This window comes from Ylistrum balloti, unplaced genomic scaffold, assembly GCF_031769215.1.
Source record: "Ylistrum balloti isolate Yb309-2 unplaced genomic scaffold, AGI_CSIRO_Ybal_v1 Utg369832, whole genome shotgun sequence".
Taxonomy (NCBI): Eukaryota; Metazoa; Mollusca; class Bivalvia; order Pectinida; family Pectinidae; genus Ylistrum; species Ylistrum balloti.
Window position 1 is genome coordinate 135,422 of NW_026781994.1, and position 20,664 is coordinate 156,085.

At 33.7% G+C, this 20,664-nt stretch overlaps 1 protein-coding gene across 1 annotated transcript in view; it reads left to right on the forward strand.

Moving 5' to 3' along the window:
* The window catches only part of LOC132545242 (metabotropic glutamate receptor 8-like), a 100,506-nt gene extending 81,445 nt beyond the window's left edge, over window positions 1-19,061 (forward strand). The window contains exons 3-8 of the mRNA XM_060208918.1: window positions 991-1,278; window positions 1,611-1,739; window positions 2,442-2,633; window positions 5,577-5,703; window positions 10,358-11,282; window positions 18,687-19,061. Coding sequence (XP_060064901.1) covers window positions 991-1,278; window positions 1,611-1,739; window positions 2,442-2,633; window positions 5,577-5,703; window positions 10,358-11,282; window positions 18,687-19,061 — 2,036 coding nt within the window. The remainder of the gene's footprint in view (window positions 1-990; window positions 1,279-1,610; window positions 1,740-2,441; window positions 2,634-5,576; window positions 5,704-10,357; window positions 11,283-18,686) is intronic.
* Window positions 19,062-20,664: the final 1,603 nt, after the last annotated feature.

Below are 20,664 nucleotides of genomic sequence, written 5' to 3' on the forward strand. Positions count from 1 at the left end.
CAACAAATTTCAATTTTGCACTTCACGCCAGGATATTTCTCTGTAGCATTGTAACATTACCTTCGAACACAGACCATAGGCTTGGGAAATACACATGATGTCGATAGCACTATATCGTACGCCGAGAATGCAATAATAAAACGCATGGAACATGCAATTTGCCACAATCAATACCATGCGAACAACTGTACTTAAACGGCACTGCCCTATGGTGTCCATATTCGCATTTAACGAGTAGAACTTTCAGAATATGGGACAGTCTAAGAAAATACAAGCAATGTTATGATTAAGCTACGATTTTCTAAATGTCAAATACCTGACTTATTTGTTTAATCATAGAAGAATGAGAGAAATAGCCAATTACTTCTTCCAGCTGTCAATTTCATGTCTATCATTAAGATATTGCAGACGGTGAATCTGATTATGGAAATAACGGTACGTTCCATTGGTGACTTCCGTCTGTCTGCCGTAGACCGGATTGTTACGTGCTTGCATAATCATGTAATCCGTATTGAAATAATTTACCACGGGGAAAGGATATAGTCTTCTATTTTCATCAGATGGGTATGGTTATCATACAAGGCTATATCGGGATGGTAAAAACGCGAAATGGCTGTAGAGTCGGGGCAATTATTTCAATGTTGGCACTGAAACAGGTATCACATAAAATAAAAGTGAAATAAAACCTTTGGGGGTAATGAAACTGGAAAATTCTCCGGAACATTTGATATAGGGTGCATGAATTGATCTGTAATATGACTTCATGTTGAAACATTCTACAGAAGCTCCAATGTTTATCACGCGGGAACGATATATAGACATGTTCAAAATAGTTTATCTTTCTAACATTTAAATCGACAAAGAGGACCTTCTGACAAGTTTTCAGACGTTATTTCGTCAGCTGATGATACTTAAAGGTATTCCATGAAACCAGATATTCTTGCCCTGAAGAATGTATACTTATTCATTGTGATTTTTCTGTCTTTGTAGATATTTGTATTGCCCAGCGACTGTCTATTTCGCGTGATTCCACAGACGAAGATTTTGATACTACTGTCATGAAGCTAATTGGTAATGACCGAGCGAAAGCCGTAGTAATGTTCGTCAACGAAGACAATTCCAAGCGTCTTCTCCAGGCGTTGATGCGCTCAAACCGATCCGATACACTATGGTTCCTTGCAAGCGATAGCTGGGGCGCTAAGGTACATCCGGTGTTCGGACAGGAAGTAGCTGCAGTCGATGCGGTTACTATCCTTCCGAAGCGACACGTTATTGAAGGTAAATATGCCGAAAGCTCATTGAATTCCCAAGAGTAATTTATCATTAATATACACGATATGTAACAGTAGCAGATTTTGCTACATTAAGATCATGATTAGGTTAAGTAAAACTATAGTAAAAATTACATCTTTCTCACATTCTGAACAAAACAGTTGATATAAAATAAGTTGGTCGTTCTGAACAAAATTATTAGTTTGTGTAAACTACATTGGTCGTTCTGAACAAAACTTGTTAGTTTATATAAAATACGTTGGTATTTCTGATACATTGGAATTTCGCCAATAGATTATAGGAATTTATTAATAACATTATGGTTTATTATCTTGTAGAATTTGATGACTATTTCTTGAACCTTTCCCCCAAACACAATAAAAAAAATCCTTGGTTTGCTGAATACTGGGAAACAATTTTCAACTGTAGCATCAGCCGAGATTCCAAGACGAGGAAACGCTGTTCTGGTACGCACAACCTTTATTTCATCGAATATACTTTTAAAATAACCTTTGTTAGTATTGTAAAACTAAATCAGTTAATGCATAGTTGAACAAATAAAAGTAGTTTCAGTTTCAAATACCATGGCATAGACCACGATTAGACTTTTCTCTATAAATTATTCGTTTTCAATCCAATTCAATATAAGACATGCTTAAATGTCAAGGTCAAATTTAAAACGATCTTCCAGGGTTTTTAAAGTTTTCATGAAAACTGGAGAATAATTATTTTCCTCCAATTTGTTTTTTAACAAAATAGTGAATTTGAGCAAATTCAATATCTTATGTTCCCAACAATGCTACAAAGTAAAAGAAGGACAACAACTCTCAGCTGTTTGATAATTTTATCTTTTAATGGGAGATGCTAGATTTATATTGAAAATGGAAAGAAGATAATTACTTGTGTATCTCTTTGAAACCTTTTGAATATTACCTGAAGAAATTAAACTAAAATGTATTAAAATATATCATATAATGTCATCTTATTTATCTGAGACGTCAAAACCTCATATGTATTGTTTGATGACTTTGTAATTAGGGATTAGCTTAAAAAGGAATATTTGTCAGAAGCGATATCTTGAATTACTTATATTAGCTGCATTTTGTTTTCCAAGATAACGCTGTATGAATACGCACAAAAGTAGCTACAGGTGATTTGCATTTTCGCAGGCAAAGAAAACCTCCGAAGCCTAAGTGTTGGTTACGAGCAGGAGGGACTTGTACAATTTGTCATAGACTCTGTATACGCATTGGCATATGCGCTACATGAGCTACTGGCAGATAAATGTAAAGGACAATACAAACATTGTAACTTATCAGGAAAGGAAATTCTTGCCTACATCAGGAATGTTACTTTTCAAGGTAAGTAATAAGCCAAAGAACTTACCGTAGAACATGTTACTTTCACAGGTGAGATACATGAACAAGCCGAAGATATGCTGGTTTACATCAGGGAGTTTACCTGATCGGTTATAATGAAGGATTATTATAAAATTTATTAATACTACTTTTCCATGGGAGACAAAGAAATTCTTGCCGACATCAAGAATGACAATGATGAGTTCATAAGTAGGGAAGTTATCACCGATATTTGTCACTTTCCCAGGTAAATAAGAAGGCAGGGAACTTCTCGTCTGTAATTGGAATGCTACTTCAAGTATATTCTTGCCTACTTTTCTATGTGAATTACAAGGCAGGGGAATTCTCTCCTGTATCCTGAATGTTACTTTCCCATATGAATTACAAAGCAGGGAACTTATCACCTATATCAAGAATGTTGCTTTCCATGTGAGTTACAAGAGAGAGAGAGAAATTCGCTCCTGTATCAGGAATAAGTGCTTCTTCGTGTGAGTTGCAAAGCAGAAATTCTTGCTGATGTCAGGAATATTGCTTTCCCATATTGAGCAATAAGGATCACATTCTCTGCTGTATCAGACACGTAACGTTCATATCGAAGTCCTACATATAATATCCCTTATCCTGTGTAGGGCGATATTTATTTGTCCGTAAATCCGTGCTTTCAAAACTAGTTAATTGCAATACAATGATCTGTTTTCGATAGTCGTCATAACATGAATTTATATCTGTTGACTCGGGATGTCTCTCAAGTACTTCATTTCCTTTTCATGAGTATTTGTCCTCTTGGCGTAGTCTGTCGTTGATAGTTCATATACAAATCCACTCCGTCTTAGACAGGTGGTGTGGAATGCGTCATTGATTTCTATATCTTTACTGCTGTAATGATATATACCCTTGACAGCAAAATGGGAAAGAATATTGTCATTTGTTCTCTATAAATAGTTACTATCATTACTGTTGTTGTAAGAAAAGAATAATACTGATAATATGGTTAATACTTTTTTCTATATACCATTACCTATTTCAACAGTTTTAGTATCTTGGCTTTGTGTTCAGCGTTTCTGTAGGTGGAATGGCAACGCCATTGCTTTTCTATATCACATCAAATGGGAAAATTGTCCACGTAGGTCAGGTCCGATTCATTTACATTAAAAAGCTTATTTTTTTAGCAATATCTGCTTTATTTAGGAAAATAAACGGATATTGAGCATATACACCATTACTATTGACAGTTAAATTGTGAATGTACGTTTTCAGAAAAAGTTCTTACTACACGTACACGTGTAGTGAAGAATTAATTAGTTTATATTTCGTCATGATTCATTCAGTGTTGCCTTTTTTAAAGACAAAACAATTTAAGCAGTGGTCAGTTAAGATACGAACTATCTTAATATTCCGTGCTGATGTTGATTCACTGTTGTATGAATCAAAAATAGGATTTTGTCAAAGAATGATAGTGGGAGCACATTTAAAATATATAACAGGGATTGTATGATATTATTTGAACTATATGTCACCGTATAATGCCTACTGAAACCGTCTGTGTCGGCGGTACATTAAAGCTGTTCTATCATCACGTGCTCCTGTTTTGTAACTCTAATTAAATATCTTACCTGTCCAATTGATTTATACTCACGTTATGTCGTGACTGGTAATGATCCGTTTTTTATTATTATGTTTACGGAAACTCGGCTGGCTTCTATAATTAGCCAGTTATAGTGATAGGGCATTTGTTAAATGATTTTATTGATTATTATTCTGGTTAATTGGAATCATTACGAAATTTGATTTCGGAATATTCACTGAGAAAAAATCACTTATGATGGAAGAATAAGGCATAAAAAAGTCAAGCTTTCACGACATGTGTTGAAAACGGACTAATATTTGTGGTCATGTTTTTTCGCAGATTGCACTTTTCCATATATAAATATAGATATATTATACGAATTATGGTCTATTTGACCAACTCCAAAATAACATTGTAAATATATATATATATATATAATGTGTATTTAACAGGTGATATTTGTCAAAACACATTTATTGTAACTACTACTACATTTATGATATTTTTATCATAAATTTTCTTACATATTCAATGAAACAATTCCTTGTTTAGAGAGTGGCCGACATGTGCCGGTAGACTACTTCCCTCGGAGTGTGACATGCAATTGTTTCGTTGCGGTCACATATACACTCAGTGTCTACAGTTAAAAACATACCTAGATTTATATAAAACATTTTTAATTTTTTGATCATCATCTTTAATACAATTTAGGACATTTATGTCCTTTATAAAAGGCCTTTGGCGTTCATCGTCCGAAGGGATTATTGAGACACTTAAATTAAGACTACCGCTCTCGATTTAAGTTTTATGTATCTGATGTAATTTATATAATATTTGCGTCTTGATAAAGGGGCAAATTGCCTCGAAAATTTGACACTTCGCTTGACCGTACTGTCGTTATTACGTCATTGATCATATATCGATTCCAATTATACGCATCCAACGCACATTTGTTTATAAGGATCCAGAATCAATATTGGACCATACCGTCGATATAACATACAGCATTATATATATATATATATATATATATATATATATATAATTATTACAGTGGATAAATAATCAGGTTACAATTACATAATAAGACTTGCTTGTAGGATATGACATTGTACAAGTATCAATAGGAAGACAATAATGATTTCTTATGTATCATTTATGTATCGTCGGCTATTAATATCATATTTTATATATTATTATAATAATAAATATAACATTGTTATTCTGATTGGAAACATAAATCTGTATAAGTATGTACTTAACAAATCTTTAACGTCATAGGATATTGAACAATGTATATATATTATTGACAAAGTGTAATTGATACATGTTGAATTACATTAATGATTACTGATTAAAAACATTCTTCTATGAAAAAGGCATAAGCGGAGACACTGTTCGTTTTAACGAGAAGGGAGACGGTCTTGGGAAGTATGACATTTATCAATACCAAGCCCGGGACGACGGACGCTTCGAGTATGTTTTGATTGGAGATTGGACAGACAGGTATGTAAACATGTTACAGGTAATGAGTAGCATTTAAAACACCAACGATTCATTAGCAAACGTTCTCATTGATTCCGGAGATAAAACTTTTCTGTGAAGGAAGTCTTTAAATGATCGAAGACAAGTTGAGTAGAATATGGACTTAAAGGAGACGATCAGACTTGCAGGTCCACGTTGTTAGATAAGCAATCGTAGAACTGATACCCCACCAAAACGAATGGAAAAGCCATGTAGGTCGATACATACTTCACACCAGTGCCTGCTGTAAATTGACCCTATCTCAAAACTCTTCGCCGTCAAATGTCACTGTTATTGTCCTTCTATTGCTCTAAACGTACTTGGAAAGTCCTAGAAGGAGAAAACAACTGCTTGCAATTATATTTTTACTAATTGTATATGTGATTAAGTCACAAAATGGGTATATATCTCTTTTAAAAGAACTAGAATTGCAATTATGGACGATAGCGGAAGACACCCCACTATCCGTCCAACGGCGGCTTTCTTGAAAGTAAGACATGAGCAAAGGTTAGGTGCACTAATAGGCAGAATACTGATCACGTATGCTTAGTGGGGTGACTTAATGATAACTAAGAAATGGGACAATAACAATTAGCAACAATGGAACCACCTGACATACTAACGAGCATCAAATGCATCTAACTTTATATTCAATGAGCGCATGTTGACGACAGCAAAAGTGATATTAATACAGATATGCGTGTGCCTTTCTAATTATTTATTACATATACTCTTGATGAACTAACACAATTTAACCCTGTAGACACCAAGTGTGATATACGTTCATTGATGGAACGACAACAAGGCTTTGGCAAGTGTTTGCTCTCAAAGATGAACTCCTTAAACTATTTTTAATCATTAAATGATTTACGTTGAGTTGCATATGTACTGCAACTAAAATCCAATACGGTTTGCTATGTTTTGACAGACATTTCAACACAGGACTATGCATTGCCTTGTAATACATAAATTGGAATTGGGAAATGTTTACAAAATAATCAGTGCAGACGATACAGACCTATTTGTTTGACATCATCCTTACGTCCCTTAGTGTATACCTCTTTAACGATTGTTTCTAAATTAAACTATTACATGATATTGAGCATGTGTTGTCTGTCTGCCAGGAGCTATTTTTTTATTCTGTCTAATGTTTGTTTCTCGAGACTGGTGTATAAACATGTGTATGTACAGAGTCAATTTATAGTTAATAACTAGACTGTCAGAAGGGCCGGATTATATAGGTATACTTGTTTATTTATTTCCTGTTAATCAGACCTACCAACAACCTCATTATAAGGAAGAAATCAATTTGCTGTTTTTTCTATACTAAATTGTTTTTAGCCTTTTTCATTAGGATAACCTTACAGGAATATGTAGTTTGTAGCATGAATTGAGTAGGCAAACCACCTTTGGGTATTGGCCGTTAATCAACTGTGGCCATTCTATTGTTAATCTGGCGGTCAGGTTTTTTTTTTCATATTCTCAGATAAGAGTCAGTCGCAAATATCATTCAAGCTATAATTATCACATGTTGTTCGTTATTAAAAAGTATCGTTGGTTTGGATCAATCATATCGACGTTACCCTATCCCTAACCCTTGCCAATTAACATGTGTCTAATAATTAGTCAATTCTATAATGCAATCCATAAAGTGGTTCATTTCAGTTACAACGTCATGGAAGACATTCCTATTTTTTAAAAAACACAGATTTTTGGGAATGTCTGCACAGAACCTTGTTATGTTTTTTTCTGACAATTAATTCTAAACACTTACCGCTCTTGAGTTTCCTGTCATTTTGTTTTGTTCCATACTATACATAGACAGTAAATTTATTTTTGCGTAAAATCATGTGTTTTATATATACATACAAAATGGCGTACAAGACATACATTGGACGATCACTTTGAGTAGGTTTTGGAAAGCCGATATTTGTGTTCCACTTGCTTTACATAGAATTTTTGGAGAAAGAAACAAGAACAACACATCCCCTCACCCTCTTATATAATAAAACAAACAAAATAACAAAACAATAACAATAAACAAGAGACAGAAATAAAAAACGACGCAAAATAGAATAAGAAAAAAACACACACACAAAGGTGTCAATTAACCCAAAATGCACCATTGGTATCTATCTTACCTACATACAACACATTCATGAGACAATGTCACAAATGAAAATTATCATACTATGTATCACATTTCTCATTCCAATGAAGTAAGATGCAATTTACAGACATAGATATTAAGACAATAAACTTTCAGAGGTATTCAATAATAAAAGCTGCCAATGTCCATTTCTTTGGCTTTTGTGTGAGCAGATTGTATGATAGAAGTTTACAGAAGACTTCCACTCACTCCCACAAAGACTGTAAATAGCTTGCGTCATCTTGGATATAAATTCCACGATGTTAGTCAATCATATTTGAGGACAAATTTGGTCGACGGACATTCAATATTCTTCAACAAACAAAATCTTCTTGCTTACTAGAGAGATGAAAGCCAAGCGCAAGCTGTAACATTTGATAGCTAGCAGCACTTCAGGTTGTCAGTTGTTCCTCCAACAACAGTCTGATAAGTCGCTACCAATTTCACCCAAACAAAACAGATTTCAAAGAAATCAGCTGCACTTTTGAAATATTGAAATCGTTTACAAGGAAAAAAGTTGCCCACTCAAAAATAGCGAAAGAAAATGTAAAAAAAATATATGTCTAAAGCTGACCAAACTTTACACTGAAAACGTCTGATTAATATACAGAATGAGTATTGGTCAACGGCGCGATCAGTCCGGCCATCGACGTGGACAATCTTGGCCACGCAAAACACAATAGTTTCTTTCATACGTACTTCTCACCGATTCTGAATATCTGACAAATTTAGATCGGCAGAGATGAGCAGCTGTCATACTTTGTTTACCAAGTGATGTAGCGATACCGGAAGAATTGTCAAGTCTGCCCTCACACAGACCAGAATGAAAACATCCACGATTTGTTCGCGAACCATGACAGTAAAGATCTCGCCATGACGAACCCAATTCTTATCCATTTGCATATATTTGAATGATTACAAAATCCGGAGAGAAAACGTATGAAGCTTCCTATGGAAAAGAAAGAAATTTCGTTGGAAGTTGTATAAGGAAACTGTCGTGATTATATTAGGGAATCCTTTAGTAAGATCCTAGAACTAAATTGCAATTAACAGCATACCTAAATCAGATCATATCATATTATGCTGAAATGAATATTGCACATATCTGGTAATTGACATATCCATGAATGAAGGTATAACAGATATTTTTTCAGGTTTTGGTTTACTATAAAGAGTAATCTCAGTTACTTAATTACTGGTGAATTTTATAACGTTCCTGAATATTTTTATTACAGAAATTTCTAAATTACCTCACTTTACCTCTTTAAAACGCCAAATCAATAGCCCATTCTGCACAATCCATGGTGTTTGACATTGCAAGAAGAGGTTCTAGCAAAAGTAAATTATATTTGCATTTGCTAACGTGCAAATGGGACAAAATGAATAACTAAATGACGAAAGGATGGTTAGAAATGATACATTTTCTTTTTGTTTTGGTTTTAATTGGATCTGTTGGTGATGCTCTTTGGCATAACGGATGGTTTACATTGTCCATATTCGGGAACGTCATACTACGTGCTTCAATAGATCAAGATGAAGCAAAAGACGCCTATCCTTCCGGTACACCTGGGTTTTTGCTCTATAAATTTAAACATTGTAGTCCTCTATCATCACACTCTCATTTATTTTTTCTGATTCCTTTGCTGAAGTTTCTTTGAAAGGAGCAATTAATTTTTGTCCTTTCTGCTATCCATTAAACATTCGTATTGGTATATGACGCTACTAGAAGCAAAACATGTGACATGAGAATCGACACAAAACCATGTTCACATAGCTCCTTTATGTGCTTCTGGGAAAATGAGGGCGAGGCATTTTAATTGTTTTAAAGACCCATATACATAGCTGTAAATACCCACTGTTAAACTAGATCAAGAACATCTTACGACTTGTCATGGTGTGTTTTAAGATATGTTTAAAATCAACTTTTTATAAAGTATTGTCGATGGAATAATGCTTACAAGACAACGTAATAGGTGACTGTTATGATCGAACAAGATGATATGGGATCTGACACTGGAAGACTTGCCCGTGTCAGTTAATTTATTTGTGTTGTTATTTATTATCTACTGGTATCAATCGGTCAATATGTATATAATACTTAAGTGATTTTTTAAAAAAAGAAATAACCGTTATACATTACCAACTCAAATCAAATACTTTATTTTCTCATTATAATAACTATTCAATACAATTCATGCTATACATTTGTTGATAGTTCGTTAATCTAATTTAGCTGTCCTTCTTTTACGTGAAACAAAAGATTAATTATTCCATATTTTGCTTGAAATCCATCCAAAGTAATACATTACAACTACTGTAACGTTGTAAAAATCCCACGATTTTTATTATTATTTTTTTTTTGCTGTTATGGTTATTTGATAAAACTAATTGGCATACAGTTGACCTTGTATTGGCCTAGCTCATATTATTACTTGATGAGTTAGCAGCTTTCAGTATGTTGTTGTTTAATTTCTTTCTTTTTTTTAGTCTTAAACTCAATACTAGTCTGATCAAGTGGAGCAAGGAAACAGGTGAACTTCCGAAATCCGTTTGCAGTGATCCGTGTCCATTTGGCTCCACTAAACTTGAAAAGGGTGAGAGCTGCTGCTGGGCATGCATTCAATGTGCGGACAACGAATATCTTGAAGATGAATTCACATGTACGGAATGTCCGGAAGGATTTCACCCGAATGTGAATAAAACCACGTGCGTTCGACTTCCGGTATTACATCTCGAATGGGACAGCTTGTGGGTGATTCTTCCCATTGTGTTTTCGAGTTTTGGAATCGTGTGTACTATCCTAGTGGTTGCTGTGTTTATTCGTTACAACTCTACACCAGTTATCATGGCGTCAGGTCGGGAGCTATGCTATGTTCTTTTAATTGGGATTTCCATGGCTTATGGAACCTCCTTGATCATGCTGATCCGACCTTCCATAGTTCTTTGTACATTACGGAGACTTGGATTAGGAGTGTCGCTGTGTCTTATATACGCTGCCATGTTGACGAAAACTAACAGGATATATAGAATTTTTAACAACGGTATCAAAGCAATGGTCAAACGACCATCATATACAAGCCCTAGATCACAGATTTTTATATGTATGAGTATGGTGTCTGTACAGATTGTAGGAGGACTGACGTGGCTCGGCTTTGAAAAACCAGCGACTACGTATGATTTTCAACAAAGTACTTTCTTAGTTCTCAAGTGCAGAGCCAGCCAAATCGCCATCATCGTATCATTGATGTACAATATACTTTTAATCATCATTTGTACCGTGTACGGGATAAAAACACGCAAGATTCCGCAAAATTATAATGAAGCTAAATGTATAGCATTTACCATGTACAGCACTTGCATCGTCTGGCTTGCCTTCATTCCAATCTACTTTGGGGCGAGTAGTGACTTCAAGGTAAGCATGTCTCTTATTTCATTGGCATAATAAGGCATATATTTTTGTAGTAGCTTTGACACTGTAGCTCTATGTGGAACTGCGATCTCAAAAATGAGAAGAAAAAAGGATTTTTTTTTACCTCTTTAGGTCTTTTTGGAAACATTTATTGGTAACACAATTTAAATGTCTAAATAACGCGAGATATGTTAATAACAGCATGTATTCGTATTAATTCGAATTTGTCATACACAGTACTTAGAATTTGAAATACACTTAGATCTTATGTTAATCTTTATTTGTCTGAATAACACCTCTTTTTTTTTTTTTTTTCTTCATCGATTTTCGATGTTATCACCGCAGGGACAAATAAAAATATTATAGTTTACTTTTTTCTTTCAAATTCTGTTTTCTTTTTCAAAAGGATCTTTTTTGAAACAGAAAACAGATCAAATACGTCCTAATATTTACGAGAAAATATTTACTACTCTTTGTGTGGTAAACTTCAATTTTAGGTATAAAATATAGTCATGTTACTTAGATTTGAAATAAATTTTTCCTGTTCCGACAATGCAGCTATAAAAACTAGTCAGATTTTCGCTTATTTGTATTCTGTGTATCAAATGTATCAATTTAATTCCAAACAAGACACATCTATATCGCCAAAGTACCGATAAATGATACTTTATATGATTAAACCTACATTTGAACATAAAATTTGATAACTTCTTTGACATTGATTGAAGATCGTATTTAAGGTGGGAGATTTTTCCCGTATTTTCTTTAAAATGTTCATGTTTGTACAGTATAAAAGCTGAAGGCTAGGAAAAAGCAATTTGTTTTGGATAGTAATGAGAGCGCTGTCACTTCGTTGTACTGATATATATATGCTTATCGGCACGTTAACGATAAAACTTTTTTGCAGGACATATGCTCTTCGCCTTTATTTTTGTATACATATATATTTGTTCTAACGATGAATCGTTTTCTGATGTATTACATATCTATCAAATTGTCACTTAGAGCGGCAAAATGTGTCAAAACATGTTTTCGTTTAAATGTCAGATGCCAAAATCATGCAATGCTTAATCTCTTTGAGGTTGATCTGTGAACTCCCTACATTCGTGCCTGTATAGAGACCGAATGTGGGTAGTGATAGGAAATCTTCGTCGTTGCGATATTTAACTTCAGGAAATGATTGATCATCTAAATCCTCAGACCACTAAACTCATTTATCAAAAATTCATTTTTATTTCACATGTTCGTAGCAATATGAAATTTTAAATCTGAACAGCCTACGAACTTTATAATGGGTTAATATGAGCTCATTGATTAATGTGAGTTTTAGAATATGTTTAGAGTAAAAAGCCTTCAAATGCGACGCATAACCAAACAGCCCAATGATCAACTCTTTGCATCAACGATAAAACCGTTTAAGAAAGCCCTCGGGAATACCGTTGTGTAGATTGACATTTTGGTTGCTCTGAATTACTTCTATGTTTTATTTCCCTATTTAGCACAATGAATCCCTAACATTTTGTTTCGTCTCGTGTTATTTTTGCAAAAACCAATACATTATATAAACGTAAGAATAACCGTGACACGAGAATCCTCAGCACGCGGAACAACACCATAGGTATTTAAAAATATATAGTTCTTAACATTATGTCGCGTTTGCACAATTTGTATCGGTTAATTGTTATCTCGGGTGATTAACGATATCTTTTGAAGCGTACGTTTTAACAGACTAATGAAATCAAATTTCCTTTTAAACAAATATTTTTGATAATTATAGTACATGATTAATATCAATATTTTGATAGCCTCCGAAAATTGCATTTCAAGAAGCCGCTTTGATCACTTCTGAAATGGCTAATGGATTGTATGACAATATGTTTATTTTCTTTTGTAAATCAGATAAATGTCATCTGAAATTGATTAAAATGACATCTAAGTTATCTAGTAGTGTAATTTAAACAACGAGAGAGATTTGTCAATCATTCGTTAACTAAACCAGCATTTCATAATGTTCTATATAAATTGAGTTTATGCAATAGTTCACAAGTATTGAAGTGAGAACTCTTATTGGAACGTTAATCACCAATTTACACCATGTCATTGTTTTGCCTCTTTTCAGCAAATATCTTCTAAAATGATTTGGTAAAGACGAATTTGTTGGAAATAGAAAACGAGAAATGATAAAAATTAATCAAATTGATTGATAAAACAATATTTTATCTAGCATTACTACGCTCTACAGCTATCTTGTCCGCATAAAGATATCATCCGTTCAATGACTATTTCCAAATTAAAAAAATAATATAAACAAATACTTCCTTCCAAATACCAGTAAATATATTTAAATAGATTTACAAGTGATTTGATTGAGTGTGAGTTAATAAGACCGCTTGCCTATAGGTGACTGAAAGATGAGAATTTCTCCGAGAGAATGTGTTCTCCTAACAAAGGTTGCAGATCGCTGTTCATCCCAGAGGTTCAATCCCTCATCCTGTAACCCGTTTAATGTGCGTTAATCCACTTAAAGTCCAACACATTGCTGGCACCTGACACTTTAATTTCGTCACATTTTAATTACTTCCCTTGTCACCAATTATATACGGATTTTAAATGCGAAAAGATTCCACATGACGTTACGTAACCACAATGTTTTAGACTTATTTTCTGCAAGAAAACGAGACAACGTGCAACATTTGTATGGAAACGGGCATTCTCCTCCGTATTGAATTTGTTTTATTTCCTAGATTACGGCACAAAATGGCTTCCAAAGACGTTGATATATGCATTTAAGTGTAGGTGATTCATTTTCTACACGAACTCTCGGCTGTTTATGTCTGGATGCTGGAATTTGTGTTACTAATCCTGCAAAAGAGAAAAACGAAATTCAAGCCTGGATGTTTATTTAAAACAGACAGTGTCGAATTTGTGTACCCATAATTGCAGCTTCTATTAATACTTTGAATTTCAAATCCAGTCTCCATTTAAATAAATTTGCATATATGTGATAATCTTTAAAAGTGAAATTACAGTGTATAGAACAAAATCTTGAAACAACCGTTCAACAATCACAAAGATAGCCGAAATATTGTAATGGAATCCAATTATGTGGATAACAAGTCGTTGTTGCATATGGTATTTATTTCACCTGAATTAGTTATTTTTCAAAAGTCACAAAAACATTAGCTTTTGAAACATTAAAAAATAACAAGAGCGAGCGGAAGAAATATACTATGCACAACAACCATGAGATTGTGCGACAAGTTTCTATCACTCTTAAAAAAGCTATTCCGCAATAACCTCTTTGTACCAAGATATGTTCTGTTAAGGTGTTATGGCATGTAACCTGTAGTAAAATGCTGTTAATTTGTAGGAATAGCAAGTCATATCAAGTTATCAACGGGTTTATTGTCTTCGAGGCAATAAATTCATAGAAATGTATTTCAAAGTTAAATGATTACAAAAAATAAAGGTGTGCTAGTATTGCCCTATTTGATATCAAGAAGAGCTTAAAGAGCGAATCAGGTCAAAGTTCAACCTGTCAGTCAGCAAAACGCATTTAGTCAATTCAATGCTTATAGAATTTTCAATAATCAGTTGATACCACAAGAGTTCAATAACAATCGTATATTGTGATAGAAACAATTTTCTTGAAAAAGAAAAGAAATCTTCACCTGGTTACATTTTATGAATCAATCATTTTATACAACAATGTTGTCAGAAGCCCCTACAATTGTTTAACTCTTCAAACATTTTTCTTGTCCTCGTATTTGCTTTTTGTACAGCTATAGGAATTTTCATTTCGATACTTTTTTTTTTTTGGTGAGGGGTGGGGAGGGAGGACGGGGGGCTTTTTATCACATATGATATTAACCAATCACAGAAATTATATCTATTTACATCAGTCACAGTTTTAACAGTAAGTATTTGTTCATTCTTCATGGTAAGTTTGCGGATACTATATTAATATTTGACTTCAAACAGTAGAACGTCAATATGTTGTCAAAATCAAGCGCAATGTGGACTAAACAATGAAGGAAGAAGGAAAGAGATGAGAGATTTACATAGATACTCTTAGACCAATTCAAGGAGATTACATCAGGTGTTCTACAACAGTAAGCTTGTTCTGCTTCACAGACTGGAAATCTAATGTAATTGTAAGTCGACGTAGTGACACAATCTTAACTTCTATTGATCACGTAACCTTTTATAATGATATGAAAGGATACTGTTACTATCATGGGGAAATTTTGTATGAAAATAATAATAATGTTGTAAAGATTCGGTTTATAGAAAGACGTAATTTTTTATCATAGGTACCATAGATATGACAAAAGCCTCTGGGATTCGGGATTTTCCAAATCGATATGCTACTTATTGATTTGCCACATAGATTGATTTTTGTCGTTATTCAAAGAACGCCTACAAATTTGGTAAATGTAAATCACTCTCACGTGTGAGATATAGAGATTATTAATATTGATGAACAGATCATTACTTCAGTTTCACAAAGAAAGAAAGCAGTATTAGCAGAATTTATATTAAATAGCAATTTTCCTGCATCATTGATCAAATATTTATAAATCTCTGTGAAGATTAATAAATTATCATAAAAAAAATTGTATGTAACACCACTTTTAATTAGTTTTCTAAAAGCATAATGACCTATCCTATTATAGAATTATGAAATTTGAAGGTAAAATCTTTATTGATCCTCCAGATACTGTATGCCAAGTGGTCAAAATACATCTATTATTTTCATATTGTGTTTATAATATAAAAATTATGATATAAATCCATAGTGTGTATTCCAATTAGGTTTAGTGTCTGAACAGGATGTATTGCTTCTTATTTACAAAACTGAGGTGTCTTGTCTTTGTAAATATAAAATATGCTGTGAAAGCGTCATATCTTTACATAGAAGTCAAATAGTGTTGTATATAGCGTCAAACAGTGTTGACTGTTTAACTAGAGAATGACATCATAAGTTCATACAGAAATACTGAAGGAAGTGTATGGTCTTCCGCAAAATCCCTTTTTTTCACTTTCTTGGATTGACCAAGTTTAGATGGCGGGTGTCGTCGATGATACAGGCGATGCTTACCCCTTTGGAACACCTGGTATTTTTCCTTTTGTACCTGTCAGATGTACCGGCATAAATTATTTTATTCATATTTAAAATTGGAATGAAAAATCCGTTGACCTGCCAGTGTATCATATTTGCGTGATTGTGTCGACGGTCTAGCATCGTTTGTCAATATCTCGTGAAGTGATTATATTGTGCTGACGTTTGCTATTTCCACTCAGGTAATTTGAAGTCTATATCACCTCCTGCTAACCACTGAGCAGTCTCTGATCTCTTTTTTGTTGCCTTTATTTAATGTCCTGCCAACATCTTGATACATTTTAAAAGCTTTGATCTCCCCATGATGTTAAAATGTCTTTCTTACCAACCTTCTCATCCCAAAGTACAATGAAATCCTATAATATGATATTAGACAATGACTAAGAATGTTATGATACTAATTTGGAATAACAAGATACCTGGTCGTAAATTTGAAATCTTTTAGTTAAAAAAGGATACGCCATTTCCTTATATGCTGTTGTTTGTTAATGTCAGCGATGAGGCTTTTTACATAGGATTATGTTTTTCTTTCTGAATACCTCTGATAAGAACGGTAATAAACGAGGTATATTGATCCGCGAGTAGACATTTCTGCTTGAGTAGCCACCATGTAAAATCGACACAAGATAATTAGCACGTATATTCATGGAATCTCGGAATACTGTTAGGTTCTGTCAGAGGTCTATCAATATTAACAAATAGCAACTTAATTTCCAATATTGGCAATGTTTCCAGATATTAGAATTAAACCAATGGCTTAATCACAAGCAGAGCGAACATTCCGATTGCGTGTTATGGAAAAGATGAATCCAAGTCTCTCATGCTTAAAAGCAGAATATCCCATATACATTAACTAGTATCGATATGTTTCAATCATCTAATGATGTCTTTATTTAGTATAGTGTATAAGCGTAGCAAATATATTATATCTATTTTAAGACATTAGCAACAAAAGCTAAAAAAATATCTAACTAATTTGTGTAAGATAATATCTGTTGATTTATCTCGTGTTGTTAAGAATATATCAGAGTGAAAATTAATCCTGTGATTTAGACCATCTCAGGATTGGATAAAATGGCCTTTCTGACAAGGTGATCTTGATAGTAACAACTGATTTGTTAATCTCACCGCAGATAACAAGCAAATAGTTGGGTGTTGTGATATTAAACACACCTTTGTAACATCTGAAGTACATATATGCTTGCGCTTTAGTTGGTCATTGATCTGCAAACTGAGGTGAAACTCGTGTTTGCTTATAAATCAAACTGATCTTAATTAATATATATATCTTGGTAATGCGGTATGTATGGAAATTCGTACACTAAAATTACATACCAAGGAAGTATTGAATATATTTTATCTGTTGTCAATGTCTGTTCTTTGTCTTTATCATTTTGTATATTTAAAACGAAATATTGCTAGGCGAGGGAAATTCTTTATGATACGCAGGAACACCTTTCAATACAAAATACAATGAATTTAGGACAACAAAACTGCAACATCCCTTGTCAAGTAATGCTGTAGGTTCGGACTCACAGATTCTCATTCATTTGATAACAAGAGCTCTTAAATTTATTGGAAACAACATGCTCTTTTTGTAATTGAAGATAAAATTATACTGGATAATTAAATCTTCATTGTAAGATATAAAAGAGGTATCTGTTTCCATCATGATCAAAGGGTTTGATTTCAAGATAGTTGTTATTAATGAGAAAACGTCGATACAAACGGAGTAACAACAGTACAACATAGGCATACATCAGTATGTGTCATTATACACGGCGTACTGATCTCCCAAATATTTCAACCCTCCATTAGAGGCTTTAAGCCTTTAAGACATTAAGGCAAACCTCGCTAAAATCGCTGGATATCTTTGTAGTGGTTGTCTCAGTTTTAAGACACCCCCTAACTGTATAATTTCGAATAGTCCTAAGCACCATTTCACCTGATTTTTACCTCACAACTGACAACATTTGGCTGTCATAAACATATCTTGTGTGAATTATACTGAATACATCCGGCAATTATCTTTGTTTAAACAAGTAACTGCAGGTGACGTCAATGTGTGCATACCACCATAAGGCTACATAATGAACTGTAATCATATTTTCAAACTGGGTCCTAAGAGGTGATTGTTGTTTGTGTAATGATAATATATAACATATTAAATCCATTTCTATAAAGATGTGTTTGTTCCGCCTCCAAAGAGGCCATTACTGCTATGTCTTACATTATTTTTTTTCACACGTTTTATATAGAATAAAATACGTTTATTTTTGTTTCAGATTGAAGTTACCTCCCTTTGTATGTGTGTGAGCATTAGTGCCACGGTCGCGCTGGTGTGTTTGTTTGCACCAAAAATGTACATAGTGCTACTTCAGCCACATAAAAATGTCCGTAAGGGGGCGTCCTGTGCCAGCAACAAACCTTCACTGTCTTCACGCCCCTGTTATGACCGCCAAAATTCATTCGGAAGCTTTCCACTACCACTTCCGAATGGAGGAATGTTTACCAACCCAGTTCCGGTGGCTCCTCCAAACACCCAAATGACGCAGACAACTTTTAATGACGTATTCAACGATAGCTTCGACGACTTATCATGTGATGAAATTACAGCGATGAACAACAATGAAGAACAACAAATGGAAGCGGATATATAAAGGAAATGCTAACATTTTACAACAATGTCAATCACGTGCTTTTTGGCTGTTGTCAAATCTCTTTGTGGTGTTCATTTCAAATTTGTTTCATTTATTTTATATCATTGAGTGTGTATCGCTCAAATATTGAACTCTCAACTTAGGTTTAGAATAGAGGAAAAAATGAAGAAACGTATCTCATGTTTTTTTATGATGAGTTGCTACTTTCCACGGATGTATCTTAATAAAATAATGGTTATCACTGTATTACAAGATTTTATCTCGTTTCCTAGAATATTTTTTTAACATTCAAAATGGTTACAATGACGTTTTGTGATATATTGATATTTCGTGAACATAGTTTTAAAAGGCTGAGCAAACCTATGTTAACGTTATCGTCTCCTGTTATTACTTAATGGCATTGTAACCATGGTAGTGTATATGTAATCTAGATTATGTTTCCAAGGAAAATTGATTTATCTTAATATTTACATTTTTCTACCTGCATCATGACATCTAAGGACACGGAAAACATAAGTGATTCACAAACTACTTTGTGTATGATTTTACATGATAATAGTGCTACTTTGCGTGTTATTAAATTGTGTATTTCGATTAGATTTGATTGTTGCTAATCTTAATGATATTTCTGATTCTGTCAACGAATGCGCTGTTGTTGTATTATAGCAATGGTTTCATACAGTGAAGAGAGACGAAAGCTGCTGCCCCTTAAAATGTCTGTGTCTATTAATAATTTAAACATTACAACTTCTAAACTGTTGTCGAGAGAAACAAGTGTATGTGTTTACGAAATCAGGACGACAAGTTGTAATGGTTGTAAGAATATATGAGTTATTTATATAATCAACATATCGAGTGTTAAATCCATTCATTAAAAACCTGTTTTATTAATTGTTTACAAGTGTCACCTGTATGAATGGAATCTTACAAAATGAATGAACGTTGCTTCACGTAACGTAACGAATTGGACTTCTATAACAAACTAGTTTTATTATACTTTGTGGAGTTGCCCTTGGTGTTGATGGCAATGTTAATTCTTTTATTATGACGTCATTACACGGATACTCGGACAAGTGTGAATTTACGATGACGTCATTACACGGATACTCGGACAAGTGTGAATTTAGTATGACGTCATAATACGGATATTCGGATAAATATGAATCTATTATGACGTCACTATACGGATACTCGTGCAAGTATGGATTTATTATGACGTCATTATACGGATACTCGGACAAGTGAGAAACCATATACCGGTGACATGTATGGCACATTATCACGCTTTTGCCATTCTAAAATATCAAATCAGCTCCATTAAACAGATATTGTCTTAAACAGAATACGGAGGACTCCATTCTGATGTATCAACATGGTATATTTTAAAAGTATTGATTTCATTGTGAAATCACAAAAATCTTTGAATGTCATCTTATTACTAAAATTGTACTTTTGCTTTAAGCCATGACAATTACAGACACGTGTAGGTAATATATATGTATCTCTTTCTACACTGACAAGCTGCTTTCTTTACTTTTGTATAAACGTTTCACCTACCGAGGTTAAGACTTCGGACAACAACTAGCCACGTAAACTAAAGCGT